Source organism: Typopeltis vanoorti, chromosome 6 (assembly GCF_054136105.1).
Source record: "Typopeltis vanoorti isolate ZY-2024b chromosome 6, IOZ_Tvanoo_1.0, whole genome shotgun sequence".
Lineage (NCBI taxonomy): Eukaryota > Metazoa > Arthropoda > Arachnida > Uropygi > Thelyphonidae > Typopeltis > Typopeltis vanoorti.
In genome coordinates, this window is record NC_143554.1 from 67,373,209 (window position 1) to 67,398,174 (window position 24,966).

The window sequence follows — 24,966 nt, forward strand, 5'->3', positions numbered from 1 at the left end:
GGAACATAAGTTCTCTTTACTTCAGCAGACAGCTGTCTCCAGAACTCAATCCAATAGATGGGCATGTATATATGATGAGCAGTTCACAGCAGCACTGAACCATGCCCTTGTGACAGCGTGAACAAACATCTTAGAACCTGCTAGACAGTTGAATCATTACTACAGAGAATACATGGCATCCATAAGAAAAATGGTAGCCCCCCCACTTAATAAATGCTGTTCCCAATCAAGTGGGCCGGCTGTATATAAGTCCTTGCATCCATCACATCCACTCCAAATGTAAAACACTCCATTCATTCATCCATTTCCAATCACAGGCTCTAATATATACTACAATTATGCAGTCAAAATATTTACTCATTGTTAATTATTCGTTCTGGTCAAAATTATTAATCACTTGTTTTTTGAAAGCTGATGGTGTAAGTAATATTAGTACACCAGGAAAGCATGAATTAGTCTCTTCTCTTTTAATGGTTAATATTCTTCTGGTCAAACGTCACATTTCTTACTCTTCTTTGGAATACTGCTGCTTCATAGTTGCATTGGAGAAGCATCTGCCACACCCACACGTGGGCAAGATGCTTCTCCAAACACGTTCGCTGCCAGGCTCCACTTGCATAGTTTGTTACCGTACGCCAAGCAAATTCACTTCTTGGTCAGTACGAGTAATCTCGTTGCTGGCGGTAAGCGTCATGCGAGTATATTCGTAGTTGGCAGCGAACGTGTTAACTTGCATGTGTATTCCTCACATCATTCTAAGACACATTTTCTAGAATGTTTCACAACTACAATTTACACATTTCCATTTATTTGTCATTTTCACTTATTACACACAAATCACCTACTTACGATAGAACTAAAATCTCTCATGATATGTAACTATAATGTTCGCATTTACGTTATTTTAAGGAGATTGCACTTAAATGTCAAATTTTGTCTGTAATAATCTTTGTACTTGTAATAACTGAACTATGCGCCTTTGTTAAAATAGTGTGGCGCAAGACGTCATTATGTAATGCTGTTAACCCACAACCATATGGAAGTTTAGCGAGACATGCGCAATGCGTACAACGAAGTTCAGTCGTTTATAAGGAAATAAGTGGAGGATTTGGTCTTGGGCTCTCATTCTTCTACCTGGAAACATTGCCATATAAGGTCCATTTTCGATAATCAGTCGTAATTTAGTTTCCTAAATCTTCTCTTGTCTAGGTCCGCCACCAGGTGACATCTGTTGTCAGTAAATGAAAGAGAAGGGTCACAGGTCTTAAGTTTCTCAATCTCTTACCTGAGTCCGCGGCCATTGAGAGGTATTTTCGAACTTCGGGACGCCTCGCCAGGAATGAGCACCATGTTAAGGGCATAGAATAATCAGTGACTCGGGACAAAGAAATTTGGCGCGAATCAAGAACAAGCCAGCATGAAGGACAAAATGGAACAAGATTCTAAAAGGCAGTTCGTTCAGAACTTATGTAATAATTCTGAACAAGAATGTACATCAAGTGCCTATGGGTACAATAAGATAATGTAAGTTGATATTAAATTAACCTTACTGAAGGTATGCTTTGTTGTCAGTTTACATATATGACCGGGAGGATATTCTAGATTGTGATTTATATTTAAAGGAGGAAAATCAAAACTAAGAAGTTAGAATGGGGAAGATAAAAAAAAAAAAAAAACTAACGCCTTTTTATTCTTATAGGAGAAAGGCAAGGCATTTTAACCCTATCTATCTAGCTTTTGGAGACTCAGTGGGTAGTTCAATCTCCAGTAGCCAATTAGAGATAGCTGGCCTGTGAGTGTCACGTTATAAGCAGCCACCGATGAAGAAACGGCAAGCTAGAGTTGCCATCTCCTCGTACCTAACCCTAACAGGCCATGCTACTGTCTGAATTAATGTTCTACAGTTGATTTTCTGGAGTTTGCGGGATTAAAAAACCCGCTTGCCCGTACAGAAATTGACTAACTCGGGAATAGGCAGATGGCTTAGAAAAAGTTCCTCCAGTCCGCGGCTAGACTTGAAACTGGTCTATCTTCGGACGGCCTTGCACAGAAGATGGAAGCACCACTTCCAATGAGCTACACAGGCATAAATTTTATAATACAATTGTATACATATTAATGTGAATCAAACTGTGTAAATATTCCTTTTTGATTTAATTTAAGTGGTTTGTGAACATGACTGATTCTGTCAATTTCGAACCAGCATAAGATAAAGTTTAAGTGAGCAATAATTAAGCCACAACTAATTAAAGGAGATTAAAATAAGCAGATATTAACAATATCAGCTTTCTTTAGTTTAAAGCCTTATAATCTCACATTCAATACATTGTCTAACTGGTGCAGTTAGACAATGTATTAAGACTAGATTATAAATGGAGCCAGTCCACCATTCACATCTGTTTTAAAGAACAAAGACAAAGCGGGGTTCAGTAATACTTAATAAAAATACATGAGGAATATAAGAATGTACATACACATTCCATCTCAATGAAGTCCCTCATTTTAAATTACTGGACCAGAATGCCTTAGATGACACCATCCTTATTTATTTTAGCTGCATATAATGCTTAAAAAAAATTCCAGACACGATAACCTGAGGAACAAACAGCTATGGCGCCCACCATAGATGTAGGACTTCCTGCAATCCACCAGTGTACGATACCAACGAATAGGAATTTTGGACCATTCTTCGTGTAGGCATGTGATCACATCATGGAGAGAACAGACCTTGAAATCACCCGACAGTCCAGTTCATCACACAACCTTCAGCTGAGTTGATGGCAGCTCTCTGTGGTCTGTTCACAAACCAGTCACAGTGCAATGTGTTGCTGAGAATGGTCAGTTTGAGAGAAATGCCCCAAAGCAGGAAACATTGCAGTCCAGAATGCTAGATATCTTGAATGTTCTTGGCACCACAAACAGCAGTCAGAGAACATACTACCACACCCACTTGCCTGTTACAGCATGAAACATGATTTGTTGCCCCGTAAGCTTTCCAAGCTTATGCGTCCCTTGCACTACTGATGTTGTATGTTGGTTCTGTGGAAACGTTTTGAGACCTGATTCCTCATGTTTTATGCCGATTCATGTATTCAATGCCTGCTGGTTTTTACATTTCATCCTTCATAGCACCTTGTGGTCACATTTGGTGAGCATGACGGGTAGCACTTCCATCTCAGTACAGTATTGTTGATCTGGGATGGTGCAATTTGTTGGATAGACAGGCCTGCAACATGGCGTCCTATCATGCCTCTTTCAAACTCCATCAGTTCCCTTCTCACATCTATTTCACCTGGACAGGAGCACTGACTTGGAGAAACTTCAATTTACACAGGCTACAATCATGACTAACTACATGGTACTTTGCACTTTTTGTATCTGTCAACTTCTTTCCCAAACACTGTTGTTCCTCACACCATTGCATCCATTGACCTCTCTCAAAACATGACTTTTCAGTGAGATATGTTTTCAGGATATGCAGGCTACAAACAGCTTTTTTTTTTTTTAAATCTACAGGAACTGCATTTATATACTTTAAATGATGTACATCAACTAAAATTAATAGCATGTAGTGCAACTTGTGTTTGAGTTAAAACTGTATGTTTCTATTTCCTCAAATGTTTCTTACACAGAAAACAATCTCCTGTCTAATGCAATGCTTCAAGTGATACCAATTAGCTGTATATACACACACACTACAAATCTAGGAGTGAATTTAAACATGATTTACTGCTTGCCCATAAGCTTTCTAAAATCAGGTTCATTCCTGCATATTTATGTAAGCAGATAGCTTAAGAAACTTGGTGGTACTTTTACATATCATGGGTGGGAATCAGACACATAAGATATTGCAACACCCCATTGCTTGCCGGTGTTTCAGTGGGTGATGATAATGCTCATCTAGATATTTTCAAGTGTTCAAAATGATCAGATTACATACTGCTCACAATACAGAACATATCTAATTTGTCATATTTGGTGTGTTGCATGACCTTTTTTTTTTTTACAAATGAATGTAGATGCCATATATTTTCAATCCCATCCAAGAATGTAAACCCATTATTTTATGATAGTGTAATTTTATGCGTACTTTTTATTTTAAAACAATGGACTTATATAAATCAGATACCAATTATAAATACTTGACACACTTGATATGAATATAAAATCGTTCCACATTTGAGTAGTAAACTAGTTGTCATGTGGTAAAGATCAGCATCCAATTTTTACAACACTGATGGGCAGACCACCCACATCTTTACATAAAGCAGGGCTCATTTGTCGTCCACCCCCTTTTTTAAATACACACATAAACACACTAGTGTGAACTGCACATATATATCATCATACCTCCATGCAGTTAAGACCAATTAATTAACAAACCTCATCACACTGCTTGAAACCAGAACTGGCTTTAAGAGTTTGGGTTATCACAAGCATAAAATGTTTGCCTCATTCTTGCTCATACTTTATGCTTCTTCCAGGAGTGGCTTCTTGTACAATCCCATTTCTCTCTAATGGTAACAATCACATTATTTCCTAATATCTACAAAATACATTTCAATGTTTCTTCATACCAGGTTGTTTCTGGACGCTTTCCAATTTATCCCTATCCCCTAAAAACCAGGTGACTAATTTGCATATAACATCAACCTTAATTATAAACATCATCTGCATTACTTCCATAATCCACTGTGATGCCTCAAAATTTTAGCAGTCCTAAATTTTAGATCCTCCCCTGCCTTCAAATCCCAATCCCTCATTGCCATCACCTGCTGAAAGATTCCACCAAGTGGATATTTTGTATCGCATCCTTGCTTTCCAAATTTTAAAATCTTACGCTTTGCAATACTGAACGGGAATTTATTCAAATTCTTGCATTAAACCAAAATACATATTCTCTGCTATCTTCATGTGTATTTTGATATATATTTTATTACCATGCTTGCTTACATTAGTAGCAAACCAAAATTATTAGCAGTTATTAATTTATGCTCTCAACTATCAGTTATAACTCATACTCAGTAAATCTTGCATAATTTATCAAGTATGTTCATAAATTATTTCATTAATGCTTTAACAAGAACCCTAATACAAAATCTGAGAACTGTGCGACCTCTAATCACCTTTCTTACCCATCTCACCTTGGCATTCTTCAACAAAGGATAACCTTGTGAACTTTAATGCTAATAAAACTTAGTCCTATCTTATTTCCTGGAATTAAGATCCTATTTCATTTCCATTTATCTTAGATGATACTCAGATCTGCTTGCAGGCAAGCAGATATGTCTTCTTGGTATGATTTACACCTTGGTTCAGTTTTATGCCATATGAAAGGTGTTTGACCTTTTTAAATTAGCCAACTGCACAAAATATAGTTTGTTTATATATATATGAATTTATATATATGGTTCACAGAGACTGAAATGCAATTCATTAAGACAAACTCTGCTCACAATATTACTGTATAACTTATTTAAAAAAAAATAGAGGGAATTTGTAAAAAAAATTTTAATTAAAAAAAAATTATATTCATTATCAATGTGAGAAACATTGATCAATAGCCATGTACAAACATTCATTTCCACTTAAAACTTCATTAGTAGTTGTTCTATCAGTCACAAAAAAGAAAAAAAAAAAAAGTTAATTTTCTCAGCAAGTAATCTTGTCAACAGAAATATACACACATCTCTTCTTCATCTCTTGGAAAGTCTTCTCTTATACCAGAAAATATTATGCACCCTTGAAAATCAGTAAAACCATTTTCGTTTTCATTATAGACAAATCCTATTTTTCATAAACCTAGTTGAAAAGAATGAAACTGAAATCATTATTTTGTTTCTAAACTTAATTTTGAAATGTTTCAAATTGAGAAGAGGCTTTTGGAAAGTACATTGTAAATAAATTAGATTATAAATTGTTATATCAATGTTCTATCTTAGAGGGTAACAATGTTTTGATTTATTCAGCTAACAAATCTCCAATAAATTAAAAAAAAAAAACATAGCAAGAACTCCTAATGGTCTCAGAAGAATAAGTAATATGCACAATTTCTTTTTCTTACAGCATGCAGCAATGTTATAAAATGCTGCTTCAGCAAAAGATGTTATGTAATTATTGTAATATGTTATATGATGTAGTTATTGTCATGCAATAATTACAGAGAATTAGACTATTTCATTGTAGCTGCCATTCATCACTGATATTAGAAAACAATGCCATTCGAAATTTTAAGATAACCCCAACATTAAGATGATCAACTTCTGAGGTAGAAGGGTTACTAATTGCATATGCATAAGGTTTACACAGTTTTGGTTTCACAATGAAGATATCCTCCCTTTCATACCTAAACAAAGTTATATTTTTCTTAATTATATGTATGATCATGTGGACAACTTTTGATATAAGAAACTAAGTATGTATGCATTTGTGCTTCACTTACCTAAGTCCACAAGTCCTTCACCCTCTCTATTCTTTAAAATTTCCCACTATACATGGGTGCGCTAAAAAGTAGTGTCAATCATGTAGAATAATACACATTATTCTACATATTCCCCATGAAGTGTTATACACCTGTTACTCTGCTGCTGCATTATTTGCAATATTCTGAAAAAAAAAATTATTTCCCTTGTTGCACAAACCATTCAGGGGCAGATATGACTTCATTTGAAATAAATTTTGTTCCTTTCAAGGGTTTCTTTAAATTTGAGAATAGGAGATAGTCAGATGAGACCAGGTCTTCAGAATAAGGTAGGTGAGGCAGACACCGAAAGCCTAAGTTGTCTGTTGGCGTGTGAGCAGGTGTGTTGTCCAGCAAAAGCAATGCACCTCTGCTGTTTCCTGCAACGTTTTCCCTTCAGTATCTCCTTTTAGAGCTGTTGAATAAACTGCTGCTGTAACAGTTACCTTTTTTTAAGGTACTTGGTAAAGATTACACCATCTATATCCCAAAAGATAATGGCAAGAACCCTTCCTGCTTACTTTGGGTTTGGAACACCTCTGTATCTCCATCCCACTGACTGTTTTCTGATGAAGCCATGTTTCATCAAGTCACAACACGAGCCAAAAAATTTACACCCGATTTCTCAAAATGACCCAAAATCCCTTGAGATGACAGTACACATTCTCTCCTTTGGTCAGCATTCAAATATATATATATATATATATTTTTTTTTTTGGAGGGGGGGAGCACTTCACTGAAAGCTTCTGCATGCCAATGTTGGTGGATAATGACCAACTCATTCCCTGGATACTGCTAGAACAGGGGGTGGCCAACCTATGGCACATACGCCAAAAGTGGCGCAGTGCATGATTAGAAGTGGTGCACTGAACCAAAGAGAAAAATTTTAATTTGTATACGATTTATTTATATATATATAAACAAACACACAATTAACCTACCACTGAATTCTAGAGTGCGCACTTATTATACTTGTTTGATCTTAAAGCAATAGGCACAGGTAAATGCTGACATGCGTGACCAGTTACTCAATCAGTTTACAGCTGACTCTCGTGTCATAACGTTCGATGAACTTCTGATTCAATGTGGGTGAACAATTCTGTTTTTATTAACAGTTCTTTAAGTTTAAGATAAGATTTCTGTTTTCATAAAGACTTAATATAGTTCTGTAAATTTAAAAATAAATGTTTTCATTTTGAACGTGTGTCAAGTTCTTGCCCGCTCCCCTAATTTGCCGATTACTGAAACCTGCAATTATTCGGTGTATTTGTATGTGTGTGTTTTTTATACAATATCTTTCCTTTTTATTTAATTATAGTAGGTTTATTCCTAAAATTTAACTGATCATCAGCAAAGCTTTGGTAATGAGGATGTTTGGGTTGTGTGTGTGTGTGATTGCCAGCTGATCGACTGTTTTATGGCAGGAAGCGATCTCTTATTTCATTGGACATATATTATGTGTGAGAGAGAGAGACGAAAACTCTCTATGAACAAAAAAAATATGATTTTTAAACTTATAGAGCTATACTATATTAGGCCTTCATGAAAACAGGAATCTTATCTTAAACTTGTAGAACTGTTTTTGAATGTTCATAATGTTTACAACAATAAAATAATTTAAATAAACTATTTAATAATAAGCTTTACTTTTTGAAATAACTTTTTTTCAGTCAGTTACCCATTACTTTGCAAAAGAAAATGAGCACAAGAAAAGCAGAAGGTGATAGCAAGTGCCAGTTTAACGAACTGTGGGAAAATGAGTTCTTATTTATTGCAGGTCCTTCAGGAAATCCGTTGTGCATTGTTTGTGAAAGCACTCTCTCAGATAATAGAAGACATGATCATAACAGACACTATAGAAAACATCAAGCTGAATTAGAAGAAAAACTGAAGTTAGTTCCTGGGTCTGAGTTGCGGAAAGAATATGGGATTAAGAAAAAAGGAAGAAATAAAAAAGAGAAAATATATTTGTGAAACGAAGTTGTGAAAGTGTGGCAATGCTGGAGGCATCTTATGAAATTGCCTTTGTGTTGGATAAAAAACACAAGCTTTTCTCTGATGGAGAGGAAGTTGTTAAGCCCTGTCTCGAAAAATTTGCAAAATGTCTTGGTGATAAGAATGTTGAAAGAAAAGTAAACCAAATTGCTCTGTCCAAGGAAACAATTACAAGACGCATCGAAGAACTTTCCCATGATGTTACTGAGCAATTGAAAGACCATGTTCATGCTTGTTCTTTCTTTTCTTTAGCCTTAGCCGAATCCACTGACATATGTGATATAGCCCAATTAAGCATTCTCATAAGAAGAATTGATGGTAATTTTAACATCTTTGAAGAACTTATCGGTCTTGAGTCACTTCATGGAAAAACCAGAGAGCCAGACATATTTGACAAAGTAAAGTCATGTCTAGATAATCAACAACTAAATTCTAGTAAGCTCATCAGTGTTTGCACTGATGGAGCACCGTCGATGGTAGGTAGAGTTTCTGGGACTGTAACTTTACTTGAAAGGTTTTTAGGTCATTCTCTAAAATTAGAGCAAGAAGGTTAAATAGAAGAGAATATTGTGAACTGCTAGATATGGAATATGGTGATCTCATCCTTCGTTGTGAGGTGTGCTGGCTTTCTAAAGGACAAGTTCTTAGTAGATTTTGGAAGCTGAAAGAAAGTGTTCGTAATTTTCTGGAAGAGAAGGATGAGCTGCATGAGAAAAAAGCCCTGTTGTGTGATGAGAAATGGCTATTTGATTTAGCATTTTTAGTTGATATTACCAGCCACCCCAATGATATAAATTTGAAACTGCAGGGCAAGACAAATTGTTTCCTAGCTTAGTAAATGATATCAGTGCATTCGAAATGAAATTAAAACTGTTCATCTCTCTCTCTGTTAGAAAACGGGGATTTAAGTCAATTTCCACATTTAAAAGAACATAGTGAATCTGTTGAAGATAATGGCAACTTTATAGAACATACTGAGAAACTCAGATTATTGCAAGAGTCCTTTAACAGTCGTTTTAGCGATTTTGCCGAAAAAAGAAGAAGACTGCATTTATAAATCCCTTTTCACTCACTGAACAAAAAATCTTGACGATGCCTAGTAACATACAAATGGAACTTACTGATCTCAAAACCAATTCTTTATTGAAAATGAAATTTAACGAACTGCCATCACTCCCAGATGCTTCTGATATAATTAATTTCTGGCGATCGTTGCCCTGTGAAAATTTGCTCAGTTATATCTGTCGTTTTGGAACTACATACAGATGCGAACAAGCATTTTCATCAATGAAAATGATTAAGAACAAACTACGGTCACAACTGACTGATTCATATTTGAAAAACTGTTTGACTTTCTGTAACTGATTTAACTCCAAACATTACAAGCTTAGCAAAAGAAAAGCAATTTCAAAAGTCTCAATAAAATAATTAATGCTTATCTTGTCCTTATATGAAATCCTTTTATTTAAAACTGCTAAAAGTGTCTATATTACCATATATATAATAAATCATTTTATGCATAACTTTAAATATATCCATATTACCATATTTTAAAAGGGCTGAAAAGTGGTATAAGTTTGTATGGCGCATCTTAACTAAAAAATTAAAAAATTGATGCATGTACTATAAAAGGTTGGCCACCCCTGTGCTAGAGTCATTGCAATGTTTTTGGCTGGTATTTGTATATCATCAAGGATCATGGCATGCACTGCATCGATGTTTTCAGGAGTGATCATTGCAGAAGGTCTTCCTGATATAGGGGCATCTGTTGGACACACTCCCCGAAAGTCTCATACAAAGATTAGTGAATCTCAGTTGCGAACGTTTCTTGCAGCATGAAAAACTTGATGACAACCTGCACCTCTGTGTCTTCGAATTTCTTCGAAACCTTTGGCATATCTTCTTATATATCCTAAAAGAAAAAGAAATTATTGTAATTGATGAAACATGGGGATTAAAGAGTTTTAAGATAAGTTCTTTCTTGTGGTTATATCAGTTGCTTTGATATCATTTTTGTTCTAGGCATTTATCAGAACTTTTCAGCCCCCCCCCCCCCCCATATTAACAAGAAAAACATAAAATTGGTTACTGCAGTTAAAAATCTCCCACAAATATATATATATACATACACACACTTCAAAAAATTGCAAAATAACAAAAATATACTACTAAAAACCCAACAAAGCAAAGCTACATGTAAAAAAACTTCACCAATATCAGCAATGTGCACCACACTTCAAAATCTCATCTGCTATTCATAACTGAACCCCAATTAGCATCCTCTGAGAACCTCAACATAAGCAGTCACAGAATATCATGCATCTTGCAGTTTTGTCAAACCTGATATTCCATGCCAAATGTTATCAGATCTGGAATCGCTTTGGTTAAAGATTTCCTTGCCTCATTTGCTATACAAGTATACTAACCTTTTTATCTTTTTTTTTCTCAAAGATGATTACACACACCCAAATAGTGAGATAACCTTCCTTAGAGATTTCAACATTCACAATTTCAGCTGGCTCTCAGACAAGACCAAGCTCATAAGAAAATGAATTGTTTGCTGTCAAGTAATGATCAAAGTCTGCCATGGGATCCTTGGAGGAGGAGGGGGGGGTCTCATGGCAGTCCCAAGCCTGGATAAAGGAGAAGAGTCAGTCAAATGAGTGTTGATGCTCTGGCCTTCAAGAAAAAAACACGATTGTTATCTGATGCATATGCCTACACCATCAACAGTTAAAACTTGCTAGCTCGGATGTTGCCTGGATGAACAAGGTTCGCGATACCAATCGAGCAATCTGGATTGGATTGAAAAGTGGGACACCAAAAGGAAACAGAAACCGAGAGAACTATTATCAGTAGGGACATGGAATGTACGGACATTTTGGATGTCAGAAAAACTAGAATTACTTCGCAAGGAAATGAAGTGATACCAATGTGATACACAAGGACTGGCAGAGATGCGATGGACATCACTGGATGGGCAGGGTATGATACCAAGCACGAAGCAGGAGTTGGCTTCCTTCTTAACAAAAGAGCTAGAGTCACTGTTAAGCTACAAACCAGTTAATGAAAGAATAATGGTAGCATGATTTCAAGCAAAACCATTTAACATATCAATAGTCCAGATATATATGCACCCACATCCGACAGCACAGATGGGGATGGATAGATTTATTTTACAAAGATCTGAGAGAGACAACAGAAGTAATAAAAGATATAAGGTGGAGGAAGCTACCAAGACTCCTATCTCAGTATCTCCTATAATGCAAAACACATCTCCTTGCGGATATGGCTAATGTTATGCATTAAGGGAAGGGCCACTACCCAGACTAGTTTCGACCTTTATTGAGGTCCTATAGGTAGAGATGACCTGCTAATGCTTCTGCCTAGTATCTCCACTTGGGCCTGGCTCCCACTGAAGAGACCTCAATAAAGGTCGAAACTAGTCTGGGTAGTGGCCCTTCCCTTAATGCATAACATTAAGGGAAGACAAGCAGGATTTAGGAAAGATAGAAGTACAATTTAACAGATTTTTGACAAAGTGGTTAATATAGCAGAGAAAGCTAGGAGAAAAAACAAAAACATATATACTTGCTTTGTTGATTTTCAGAAGGCATGTGACAGCATCGACCAGAAAGTGACATTAGCAGTGCTAGAATCCTATGGAATTGACATAAAACTAGCCATATTAAAAGATGTTTATAAGAATGTGATGGCAGCAGTTAGAATAGGTGAGGATTTGGGAAAACAGTTTAGAACAAGCAGAGGTAATAGACAGAGAGGGGGGGGGGGGGGGATCCAATCTCTCCAAGCATCTTCATCGCACATTTAGAATGAGCAATAGACAAACTGAAGAAAGATGCAAAAGGAATTTCAGTATATGGGATGAGAATGAACCATTCGAGTTTTTGCGGATGACACTGTTATTATTGAAGAAGACGAAAGAGAACTACAAAACACATTGAAACTGTTAAATGAGGAATAGATTTAGACTTACTATGACCTTGGAAAAAAACAAAGACAATGGTATTTGGTGAGAAGAACATGAAACAAAAGATACAAATGGATGGAATTGATATAGAAATTGTAGAACAATTCACATATTTGGGAATTAAAATGGCATATAATTGGACTATAAAAAAGAAATAAAGATCAGGATTGTAAATAGGAGAACAAATCTGAAGGCCATGGATAGCATCTGGAAAAGTAAAGTGATCAGCCCACAAACAAAACTAAGAGCGATGGAAACACGCATCTTTAGCAGTGTACTGTATGGATCTGAAACATTAGCAATAAAGAATCAAGAAAAATAATTTTGGCAATTGGAAGAACTTGTTATAGGACGGTTCTAAGAATAGGATGGGTACAGAAAATCACAAATGCAGAGCTCTATTGGAAGATACAACCAAAGGAGAATTTAATGCAAAAATTATACAACGGAAGCTCCAATTATTTGGACATATCTGCAGAATGAGCAAAGATCGGAAGATAAAGACATTCATGTTTGGTATTATGGATGATGTAAAGAGAAGAGGTAGACCACACAGAATGGATAGACAACATATAGGACTGGTGTGGAATGAATGTACAGAAACTGCAACACTGTGCATTGGACAAAGAAAGGTGGAAGAGAGTGAAGGAGGCATCGGACACCAATGGGCAGTGTGCCCATGGTTTGTGATGATGATGAATAATTGAATGTAATGACCTACTTACCAGAATTACAGATAATCCCCATCATTTTCATCAGACATTTCCGCTTCATCCAAATACTTACCAACATTAGACCCCCCCCCCTGACAACTTGGACCAAAATCCATTTTTTTTTTTTTTTCATTAGCATTGCAATGGTGCCAACTAGGATGATCTTGGATTTTTGTTACTCTTTTCCATGATATGATAATTGCTTTATTTATCCTGATCCGAGCACTTGCTCTGATCTAAAATCTGCAAATCTTGATTGAACAAGTGCCTTTGTTCCTCCATTCAAATGGCAGTCAAGTCTTCTAGTCTCCTAGGCAGAACTGCTGTACTATGTTTTTAACTTCTCTTATTCAATCTGATGGAACCAATGGCAACATCTCCAGATGAGACCTATTTACACTCACCTTCTCCTCCAACCTTTGTTCAGATAGCCAAGGAAAATCTTCCCTTACTATTCCACAAACCATCTTCATTTAGCTTCTGACAGAATAACAGCAGAAAACATGGCAGCCTTGATACTAATGCATCCTCTGACCAAGTATATCCCTTCAGTTGTACTAAGACTACATAATTTACACCCATCCTGCCTTGACTTTACAAGCTATCCTACTATTTGGCATAAGCCCAACAGATGCCATGTAAGTAGAACAAAGGGAGATAAATCAGACATGAAACTCTCAATCCCACTGTCCTCATCTCAGTGCTCTCAAAAGTGACAGAAGGTCTAACAACAGCATCTTAGAGATCACCAGGTTGATACAACATTAATTCTGCCATTTTAATTTTACAGCAGATCCTGCTAACCTTATCTGCCTTTTGACAGAGGCTATGGAAAGATTTGGAAAATCACAGGTGGTCTCAGTCTTCTTTCCAAGCTCATCTTATGGTCTCCCTCCTATCCTCCGTGAGAAGATTGCTGGATTCCTCTCTGTTCATTCATTGCATGTCATGGTGAATATCCTCCCCCCTCCTTTTACAACTAATTTTTTTTTAACAATTGCTGGAGCATCCCAAGGCTCTGTGCTTTCACCTACACCAGCGTGCCCAATCTTATTCATAGCTTTGCCAATGACAACATATTCTATCCCTCTTCACCATTTGCAAAACATAGTACAGTCCCCCCGCCATCCATAGGGTATGCATTCCAAGACTCTTTCCTGTGGCTACTTGAAACCACGGATGGTACTGAACTCTATATATACACACACTATATTTTTCCTATACACATATATATGATGAAGTTTAATTTATAAATTAGTAAGAGATTAACAACTAATAACAAAATAGAATAATTAACAATATAATGTAATAAGATATGTGAATGGAATCTTAGCAACATCAGCATATGATTTTTTTTTCTTTCCTTACGAACTCGAGAACTTTGGCACGAAGACATTTTACAATATTTGATACTTTCATAATTTGTTTAATGACCTAAAACAATTTTGTGCTTTATCAATTCTTATAAAATGTCTTCATCAGTGCAGACTTATTTATTACTGATCCAAGGTATGTAAAAGTATCAACATCTTCAATTGTTTCATTTTTTAACTTAATTTCTTTATTTGGATTTTCATTTATTCGCATGACCTTGGTTTTCTTCTTGTTTATATGAAGACCCACAGTTTCTGTGCAGCGAGCAGTCATTTAACTTGGAGGACAGGAGCACTATGTCATCAGCAAAATCAAGGTCTTCGAGTGTGGATGTAAAGTCCCAACGCATTCTTCTCTTTTGATGATCGAGTTTTTCATAATCCAATCAATTAAAATTATAAATAATAGACCAGACAGCACACAACCTTGCCTAACTCCAGTTTCAATGATAAAGAAGTCTAAGTTTTCCATCTACTTCCATGCAAGACTTGCTGCCATTATACATATTCTTAACCCTTTCTGCCCTAATGATTCCAATTGGAATCACTAACTGTCTTGGCTTTCGTAGCCCACATTACACGGCGAATGATTCCAATTGGTATCGTACGTCGTAGTTCCATTCTTTTAATATAATAACAGGTATGTATTATATGTATAAATCTTACCAATATCGGTTTTTATGACTTAGTAGAATAATATGCATATATTGGATTATAGAGTATAAGCTCAGAAGTTGAATATTTGTTACCAGAATATAATGATTCCATATGGAATCAGTCAGTCAGAATTCCTATCCTGAAATGCATTTTTCAGAAAAATACTTGATACTCTTGCTTTTTTAGACCTAAAGACAAAATAAATAGAAAGAAAAATTTTTTTCACTTGGAAAAAAAAAAAAAAAAATTCAGGTCAGAAAGGGTTAATAATGTTAAGAAATTTATAAGGTATTCCGTATTCTTGTAATATTTTCCAAAGTTTCTCTCTATTTACTGAGTTGAATGCTTTACTGAAATCAATGAAGTTTAGGTAAAGTGGGGACTTGAAATTATATATATCATTATTTGTTTATATTTCTAAGAATATTTGTTGGATGGTTCTGCAACCAGTTCAAAAACCTGCCTGTTCTTCTCTTAGTAAATTTCCGATTTCCTTTTTTAATCTATTAATTAAAATTTCGGTAAAAGCTTTGTTTTGCTTAACTTAACGCTTCATAAATCCCAAATTTGCCGTCATATTGTTTGCACAATCTGGTGGCACACCAAAATCCTCCCTAACCCTCACCAAAAGAAAACTTTCAGATAACATAAATACTGTAAGTGTATATAATAATATTCAGATAATGAATGCAGAGAACGATTGTAATGTTGAACAAAAAAAAAAAAAAAAAAAAAAAAAACTATTAGATGAAGCAATAATGTATTTGATACATTCACTCAGCCTCAAGATCTGAAATATTTTGGATAAACGTTTCAGGAAATATTTTGATAATGAAGAAACAGTTTTAAAAGTTTGACCAAATTTAACAAATTTGGTCAAAGAGTGGTACAAATTCAAAGTTTTAGGGAATTGTATGAAAATGAAGGGGATTAATTCTTGAATTGTATTGTAGCCATTGACAAAACTTGGGGCAAGAGCTTATGAGACTGAAATGAAGAGACAATCCAATGAATGGTGCTGTTCAGGATTCACCCCAAAAACTTTGCCATGAACCCAGTAAAGTAAACAATTTCTGGAGCATCACATTTGCATCCAACCTTAAGGAAAAAGCAACCACATTTTTTTCACAGGTTCTCAACTGTGTGTGTGTGTGTGTGTGTGGCACGACATGTGTCACAATTGCTGATAGAAATGTTGGACATGTAGCAATGAGAAATATCAGAACATTCTCCAGATACAAGTACTTGAGACTTCAACTAGTTTCCCAGAATGAAAGACCCCCCCCCCCCCCCGCCAGATATGAGTTTGTGATGCACAAGAGGTTCTTTGAACAATAGGTTGCACTATCACTGATATCAACATGGAATCTTAGTATCAACACTGCTGATAGTATCCAGTGGCTTATTTGGAAACAAGTGCAAACAAAGGGATGTAATTGTACAGACTTCATAAATAAACTATTTTATATTTTTTGCACATGTTGGCACTATTATATTTACAACCCTCATAATTAATTAAATAAAGATGCTATCTCCTCACTGGAAATAAAACTCCTTTAATAAATTCCAATATCTTGACAAAATGCAAAGAATAATATATTTTGAATACATTAAAAAAACTTTGTAGAAATGGAATGAACACAAGTCTCTATAATTATAATTAAGTCAACTGAATGAACAATGGGAACAAATGTGTTCACATTGTAAATTTGTGTTAAATGTTATACATCAGCATCATGGATGAACTAAGGGTCCGATTAAATTGCAGCAATTTATTCTTTGAAATTCTTTCTGAGAGAGAGATATTCCATTAAGTCATATAACCCCTTAATCTCTTTAATCCTAACTGCATCTCAGTCTGATAAGATAGTGAATGGATTGTGTGACTGAAGTGTATCAGTAGTGCATACTACCAGAAGAGCCACCGGAGACCTGAAAGCCCCCCATTCACTATGCAAACTGAAGGGAGGACAACCAAAAGTAGTTTCATTAACCAAATTAATGAAAGATATTAATATAACAGTTATCTGAAACTAAGAAGAAAGCAATGCATAAAGCACAAAACTATGTAATAACATATACTGACTAAGGAAGAAAGGGTCAAAGAATAGGTATAACAATACTAATATAGAGAAATAATTCAGTTATTTTTCTTCCTCAAAAAGTTTCATTAAAAAAAAAGCACACTAAAAGAATGGAGCAAAAAATATTACGGCACCTAATTTTTAAAACAGGAGATTAAACACATCCAAATAATAATTAGAGAAATTATTATTTATTACCAACCACTTTGAAAATATGTACCAACTCATTCAAGAAATTACAAGTCACCCTCTCATATACATGAACAAGGTTTCAAGGTCTGGAAGATCTAGCACAGATGCAATATATTCAATAAAATGACTAATAGGAAAATCTACATACTATAATACTGCAGTTTTTGTTTTAAAGATTTGCATAAAGCATTAATAAGTATAACCTTAAAAGGACACAACCTTTTTCTTCTTCCCTTCACGTATTAGGCCTACTGGGCTGTTACAGAGCTATCCTTAGCTCTTCTAAGCCGTACCATCCCGAGGATAAAGTGGCTAGCCCTATGGCTCCCGGTGTGTCCTATGTCTTTAGATGCATGTGCTCATGGGAGGGAAAAAAAAAAAAAAAAAAAAACCCAGATAACCGGGGAGAAAAACCCTGCAGTCCACGCCCAAGACTGTCTAACTTGGCTATGTCTGAGAAAGATCCTTAAGCTCCTCACGCCAGCGATGGGAATTGAACCCAGGACACTCCTTTCCCGGACATACGGTTGCGAAGCGCATAGCACTCAGCTAACAATAATTAAATAGATATTATACAGATAACTTGCAATAACGTAATGTAATAGTTTAACAAAAGAAACTGAAGATAGAAATAGATAAGGAAACAGTAACCAAACTATAAAATTAATTAAATGAGGAGGAAAAATTGATAATACAGAAAATTGAAATCTGCAATGCACATCATGTATAATGGTGGCAGTTACAGAAGACAATTTAGTAGGATAAGTACTGTATTTAATTTCCAACAGATCTGCCAAAAATATATTGGTATAGAGCCTAAAAGGCTACAATCTAGCAATTTTATTTATAGATGTTAAGGATATTAATTTTCCACTGTTATTTAGACGTTTTGAAATTTATTAATTGTTCATGCAAAAAGCTTTGATGCTGGAGTTGCTTTTGCCTTGGCTTTCACTACTTTGCAAGACAGACTCTGACCAGGAGGCAGAGTATTTGCCTTGTATTATTGCTTTGAAGGCTTCATTGGGACAGCTGTTTCGAACTGTAGGGTCTCACCAGAGACCAGGTGACAGAGGTCTCCTTAAGTGGTCAAAACCCTCGATTCAGTACCATGGCAATTCCACATTGGAAAGCAGTTATCGTTTCCATAAGTAACGATAATTGTAACTCTAAGTGCATAATTATATTAGAACATAGAGCATAAAATATTCCAATGTGCAATTTCATTTAAGGATGTAAAGGATATTACACTTTCATTCAAAATCAAGGTGGACACTATTACTGAACGTATACAATCACAAATTCAGATGAATCAGCTTGTGGCAATTTGTGTAAATGATAATTTCAAGTGGAAAGCAGGTACACATTCAAATCATGCATAAAGGGATCATGTGATAACACTCACTAGAATAAAAGGCTGCAGTAAGTAAATTGTAAGCTTTTTTTGTGAAGGAATAAAGTCACAAACTTGGATGTCTTAAACATGATCTAGATCAGGGATGGATTCTCAACCTGTGATACGTGCACCACTGGTAGTACAAAAACAGATTTGCTTACTGGTACATCTAATATCTTGAATTAAATATAGTGGTACACCACTGGAAAAGGTTGAGAACCCCCTGATCTAGATGATTTCATGCAGGAAAGAATTGCTGGAAAGCTTCAAGAAGTCCACAGCATTATGATATTGCCAGAGTTTCAAATCTCACATTGTTGTATCCAGGCTCTGGGAAACGTTTCAAACCAAAAGGAATGTGTTCCAGATGTTTGTTAACAAGTTGCCCTCACTCTACCAAAGAGCACGAAGACAGATTTTTGGTTATAACAGGAAAACGTAATCTACACACAACAAGCTTGCACGTCAGCTTCATTCAAGCACAGGTACGCAGATATCTCGACAAACTGTGGCAAGGTCAATATGACCAAAGGCCTATCTACATCCCTTTATCCACAGATAAGGGCATGTTGTTGTATCTATAAAAATTGGACAAGACACCAATGAACTAATATACTCTTTACTCATGAAAACTGATTTAATCTTTCTCTGATTCTATATGACACTTGATCCGGTGGGAAAGTGGTGGTGCTTAAAATCACGAGAATGTTCTTGAAAGGAATAGATATTGTGGTGCTGGGGGTCATGGTGTGGAGGCATTATGCTTAATCCTTTGACTGTTATAAACCAATGAACGCATTCATTGGTGTAATTTCTTTAGCCTTACTAAAACGGTGGGTGTTTCCATAATTCGTTAGCATTACTAACATTGTGAGCACATTTCGTAAACCTTTTCGTTTTGCAATCGGAATTGTCTTTTGTTTAAAATTTAAGATTATTGAATATTTGTAATTTCTTTAATTAAGAATAAAAAAGCCACAATGGGACAGTTATAGCCTTTAGACCCAAACTTTAACAGGTTAGAATTCTGAAAAGTACTGATAATTCATGTTAGCAGTGATGAAATGCTCTGCATGTTGAGTGCTTTGATTCGATATAGGAAATGATGAGGATATTATTTATTTCTTATACTGATATAAGAGGGTGGTCTGAAAAGTTCTTCCACCTAGCAATGAAAAAAAAAGAAAATTAATAATTTCAAACTTTTTTATTTTTCAACATAATCTCCCTTAAGAGTAATACATTTATTACAGCGATGCTCCAACGCCATTATCCCATTCCTGTAGTAGTTCTCAGTAAGATCTACAAAATAACCCTCTACAGCTGCAGTCACCTCTTGATTCGAAGAAAAAAGGTGACCAGCGAGGAAGAGTTTTAGTTTTGGGAAGAGATACAAGTCAGAGGGAGCCAAATCTGGGGAATAGGGTAGATGTTCCAACAATTCACAGTGCAGATCCCTTAATTTTCCCATTGCCAAAACACCTTTGTGGGCAGGTGCATTGTCCTGATGATTTTTTTTTCCTTCTGCAATTTTCTCATGAATTTTTTCGTCTAGTCTGGTTAAAATATCGGAATAATATTCCCCAGTTATTGTTTTACACTTTTCAAGATAATTAATAAACAAAATGACTTTAGTATCCTAAAACACAGATGCCATGACCTTGCCTACTGATGGACCTCACTTTGGCACGGAACAACTGGCTTCTGTCCACTGTTTTGACTGCTGTTTGGATTCTGGTGTGTAATGGTGAATCCAAGTCTCATCCATAGTAATAAATCTACTCACAAAATTAGTTTTATTCATGTTAAAACACCCCAAGCACTGTTCAGAGATTTCCATGTGAGTTTTTGATCTGCTGTGAGCAAGCGTGGCACCCATCATGCGCAAAGCTTTTTCATTTGCAATTCTTCATGCAAAATATATTCTACATGTTCTTTTGAAATGCCTACAGTCTCAGCAATTTCATGCACTCTGACTCGCCGGTCGTCCAATACCATAATGTGCACTTGATCAATGACTTCTGGTGGTGTTACACTTTTTTGGACATCCATCACGTGGATCATCTTCAAGGCTGGTGCGGCCACTTTTAACTCAGCAGCCCATTTCTTAATTGTCAAAGAGCAAGGAGATGAGTGCCCATAAACTTTTATGAACTTCAAATAAGTTTCTTTTGGCATTAAACCTTCTCTTACAAAGAATTTTATAACCACACGATACTCAATTTTATCCATTTCAAGGGATAAATACAACACTTTTGCTTCAGACAGCTGTATAAAACAAATACTTGATAGAATGACTTGAAATTTCACATGGATGCTTATGACAGATGTAAAACTTAGAGGAAAAAAAAAAAAAAAAAAAAAAAATCTGGCTGATAGTGTTGCCATCTATGGTTGGAGCCAATAACTTTTCAGACCACCATCGGCATATATAAATAAATGAGTCAGAGTCAAATGTAACAAACTGGGGAGTCCGAGTTGGAATCAGAGTTGAAAGTTTTATGTACTGACTCGACAACTCTGGCTGTAGGCGAAGAAATCATTTTTATGGATGATAATGCCACACCACATCATACACGAGCAGTAGAGATACTTCTGGAGAGTGAGGATATTAATAAAATCAAGTGGCCAGCACTTCATTTTAGTAATATCCCCATAGGACACACTTCCCAGATCTCAATCCAATAGAAAACATTTGGGACGCAATAGGGAGACTCACTGCTGCTCGACATTATTATTATTATTACCCCAAGACCTCATGGAGTCAAGGACTCATCTGGGAGCATTCCCCTCCAGAAAAACTAACAAAGCCTTATCCTTTTCTGAAGGAGTGGGCCAGTTTACATCAAGAACTCAATCACTTTGCACTAAGCATGGTATGATGTTATGAGAGCTGCATCGTATTTCAGGGTGGACATATTCCATACTGAAATGTCTCTCTCTCTGCATGTTTTCTGTAAGCACCTTACATTAATTCCTTAACTGTTTTAAGAAAATTTGCAACATTTGCAAAATACACATTGCAATTTAATTTGTATGCTGGCAATAAATGTATGTCCACATTTGGCTGCAATCATGAAAATGTTTTCATATACATGTGAAAACGTAGTTTGTTCTCAGCATTTGGATATAAACAATGGATACATACACCAATGTATATATCCATTGTTTAATAAATTTGACCTCCAGTAAATTTTGAAACTAAGTTTCAGTTTCATCCAGCTATAGCAATGAATAAATATCCTTCACACCTATTATGGAAATAACAGAAAAATCTAAAACAAACCAAGTGATGAATTTTAAATACAATAAAATTCAAAATATTTTAACTAAGACTAGTATATGAAAATGCATAAGACCAGTTTTAATGTATGAAACAATAAAGATCAAATAGTTACAGAAATAAAAACTCATAGAAAACTGTTGGAAAAAAAATTTCATAAGAAATATACAAAAAGGTATGCTGAGGTAATTTGGAGTTATGGCCAAAGCAACTAATGCGTAGCTAATGTTTATTAAGCACTTTATTGTATAGAGTACTTAATAAACATCAGCTACGCACCATATTTAAACCAAATTAAAAAAAAAAAAAAAAATGTCAAATTGGCTCTCATCCAGGAGCTTACTATGGTAAATTGGAAGAACTGTGGACATCTACCTCAGTGAACATAAAAAATACATCTGACATTGTAGTCAGGCCTAGCAGACCAGCCCTTTGATATCCTCTGCACAGAGAAGTCGTTATAGTCACAGGCTGTTTTTGGAATCAATAGAAGCCTTGAAACATACCCCAAACCTCAACAAGCATGGCTGTATAAATTTACTGAGAATTTGGACACAGTTATCTTAAGACCTAATTAATACCTTCTTTCTCTCTCTCTCTCTCTTTTTTTTTTTTTGTTTGTTTCAACATAGATGGCAACTAATTAAGACTTTAGTCTTTGTGTTGTCTGTTGAAATTGTTTAAAATAATCATGTTGTTATACCAGATTGTTGTTTCGCGTACTGTGACACTTTTTTTTTTTTTTTAGTGCTGTGAAGATGCTGGATATAATAACAGTGAAAGATCAACAAATAAGTTAATAAATAGTAAATTATTTTGTTATTAGCCTGTCTCGTCAATACCATTAAATTAAAGCTGTCATAAACATCAGTGTTCAAATTGCTCTGGGGGCTCTGTTACACTATCCTAATTTAAACAAAAATGCAGGCTTATCCATGCCTCAAATTTGAAAGTGTGATTGTAAGCAAACAGGTTTTTCAGATGTATGTATAATATAGTGATTTAGTTTTAATTTTTTTGATGTCAGTGATCTAGTCAACCAACTGTTAGATGCTCTCCCTTGTAGAATGCTCGTTTTACTTCGATTTGGGATAGGGTATTCTTCATCAAATTCCAGTCATGTATCTTCAAGTGGTGTACAGGATATGATAGTACTACATGAAAAATTTACATCATTACTAACTTCCTATCTATGATTTTCCTCCAAATCAGTCTGTTACTTGTCAAGACTCCAACATTATCAAATCTTATATTTCTATTGTCTAAGGCACTTTGTACCATATCAATCCACCTATATTTTGATCTTCCTCTGGGTCGTTATCCTGCCAACATGGCAGAGAACACTTGTTTTGTTAATCTTTCTTTGCCCATTCTGTTTAAGTGACCATACCACCTGAGATCAGCTCTGCTAACGCATTCCTGGATGCTGACAATATCAAGTTCATTCCTAATATCCTCGTTTTTAATATGATATTGCCATTGATGCCATCTGTTCACGCCTATAATCTTTCTCAGGATTCTCATATCTGCAGTCTCTAGTCTTTGGTCAAGTGTTTTATTTCTGACCCAGCTTTCAGATCCATAAGTTAAAACTGGTTTGAACACTGTCTTGTATACAGCTAATTTAGTGTTCAGACTAATTTCTCTCTTATTCCATATGAAATTTATTCAATTGCCTTCCTACCGTACCAGCTTCGTTGATTCTGTTGTCTATTTCCATATTTAATTTACCATCTTCACTAAAAATCGTGCCTAAGCAGCTGAAATGTTTTACTAGTTCCACAGGTTCTCCGTTCACATTTACAATGATACTGCCCATTTTCATTGTCTTCGTCTTGTTATTATTGACCTTCATACCATATCTAATACAACAGTTATTCAATTTACCCAGGAAATCTTGCAGACTTGTAGCGGATTTATTGAGAAGTATAACATCGTCCACATAAAGCAAAGAGCTGGCATTAACATCTCCAATTTTGATATCAGGTTTAATACTACTTTCCTTCATAATGTGATCCATATAGATAATGAATAACAGAGGCGATAATGTCCATCCTTGTTTCACATCAGATTTAACATTAAACCACCTTCCTGTACTTCCTTCAATTCTAACTGCTGACTTACAACTCAAATAAAGATTGCTTCATATAATGCCCCCATTGACACCATATAACTGTAGTGCTGAATAGCTTCTCTCTTGGCACCTTGTCATATACCTTTTCCAAATCGACAAAACCGAGATACATATCTTTGTTATATTCTCATGATTTCGTAACTATTTGTTGTAAAGTGAAGATCTGATCCTGACAGCCTCTATTTGGCCTGAATCCAGCTTGTTCTTCACCAAGCTTTCCTTCCACAATTCTTCTCAACCGTTTCTCAAGTATACTTGCATAAAACTTATTTGGAACACCCAGTAGAGAAATACCCCTGTAATTCTCACATTCAGTTTTATTTCCCTTTTTATATATGGGTACAATGAGAGCTCTACTCCCATCATCAAGAATTCATTCCTCTATCCAGGCTTTCTGAACTATGCAGTGCAGCCACTAGGACTTTTATACCTCCATACTTCAGCATTTCTGTTAGAATATCATCTACTACTGTTGCCTTCCAACATTTCAAAGCCTTTGATGGCTTTTTTCTACTTCAACTATGGATATGTATTCCTGACTCTATACCTGCTGAGTGTTTTTTTTTACCACTGTGCTATCACTACTTGTTTCATTTAGCAATTTTTCGAAGTAATTACTCCATACTTCAAGGATATCTTTTTCTCCTGTTTTGATGTCACCTTTATCATCTCTAATTCCTTTTACAAC

At 35.5% G+C, this 24,966-nt stretch overlaps 1 protein-coding gene across 3 annotated transcripts in view; it reads right to left on the bottom strand.

Moving 5' to 3' along the window:
- Nucleotides 1-5,569: 5,569 nt before the first annotated feature.
- Nucleotides 5,570-24,966, bottom strand: part of LOC150105509 (transformer-2 protein homolog beta-like) — a 125,614-nt gene continuing 106,217 nt past the window's right edge. For 2 of the 3 annotated variants that reach the window (XM_090394225.1, XM_090394226.1), the window contains one exon: nucleotides 5,570-5,802. In XM_090394225.1, the coding sequence (XP_090250351.1) occupies nucleotides 5,795-5,802 (8 nt within the window). In that variant the 3' untranslated portion in view covers nucleotides 5,570-5,794. Of the gene's footprint in view, nucleotides 5,803-15,281; nucleotides 15,378-24,966 lie in introns of all 3 variants that reach the window. The other variant, XM_090394223.1, reaches the window with a different exon arrangement.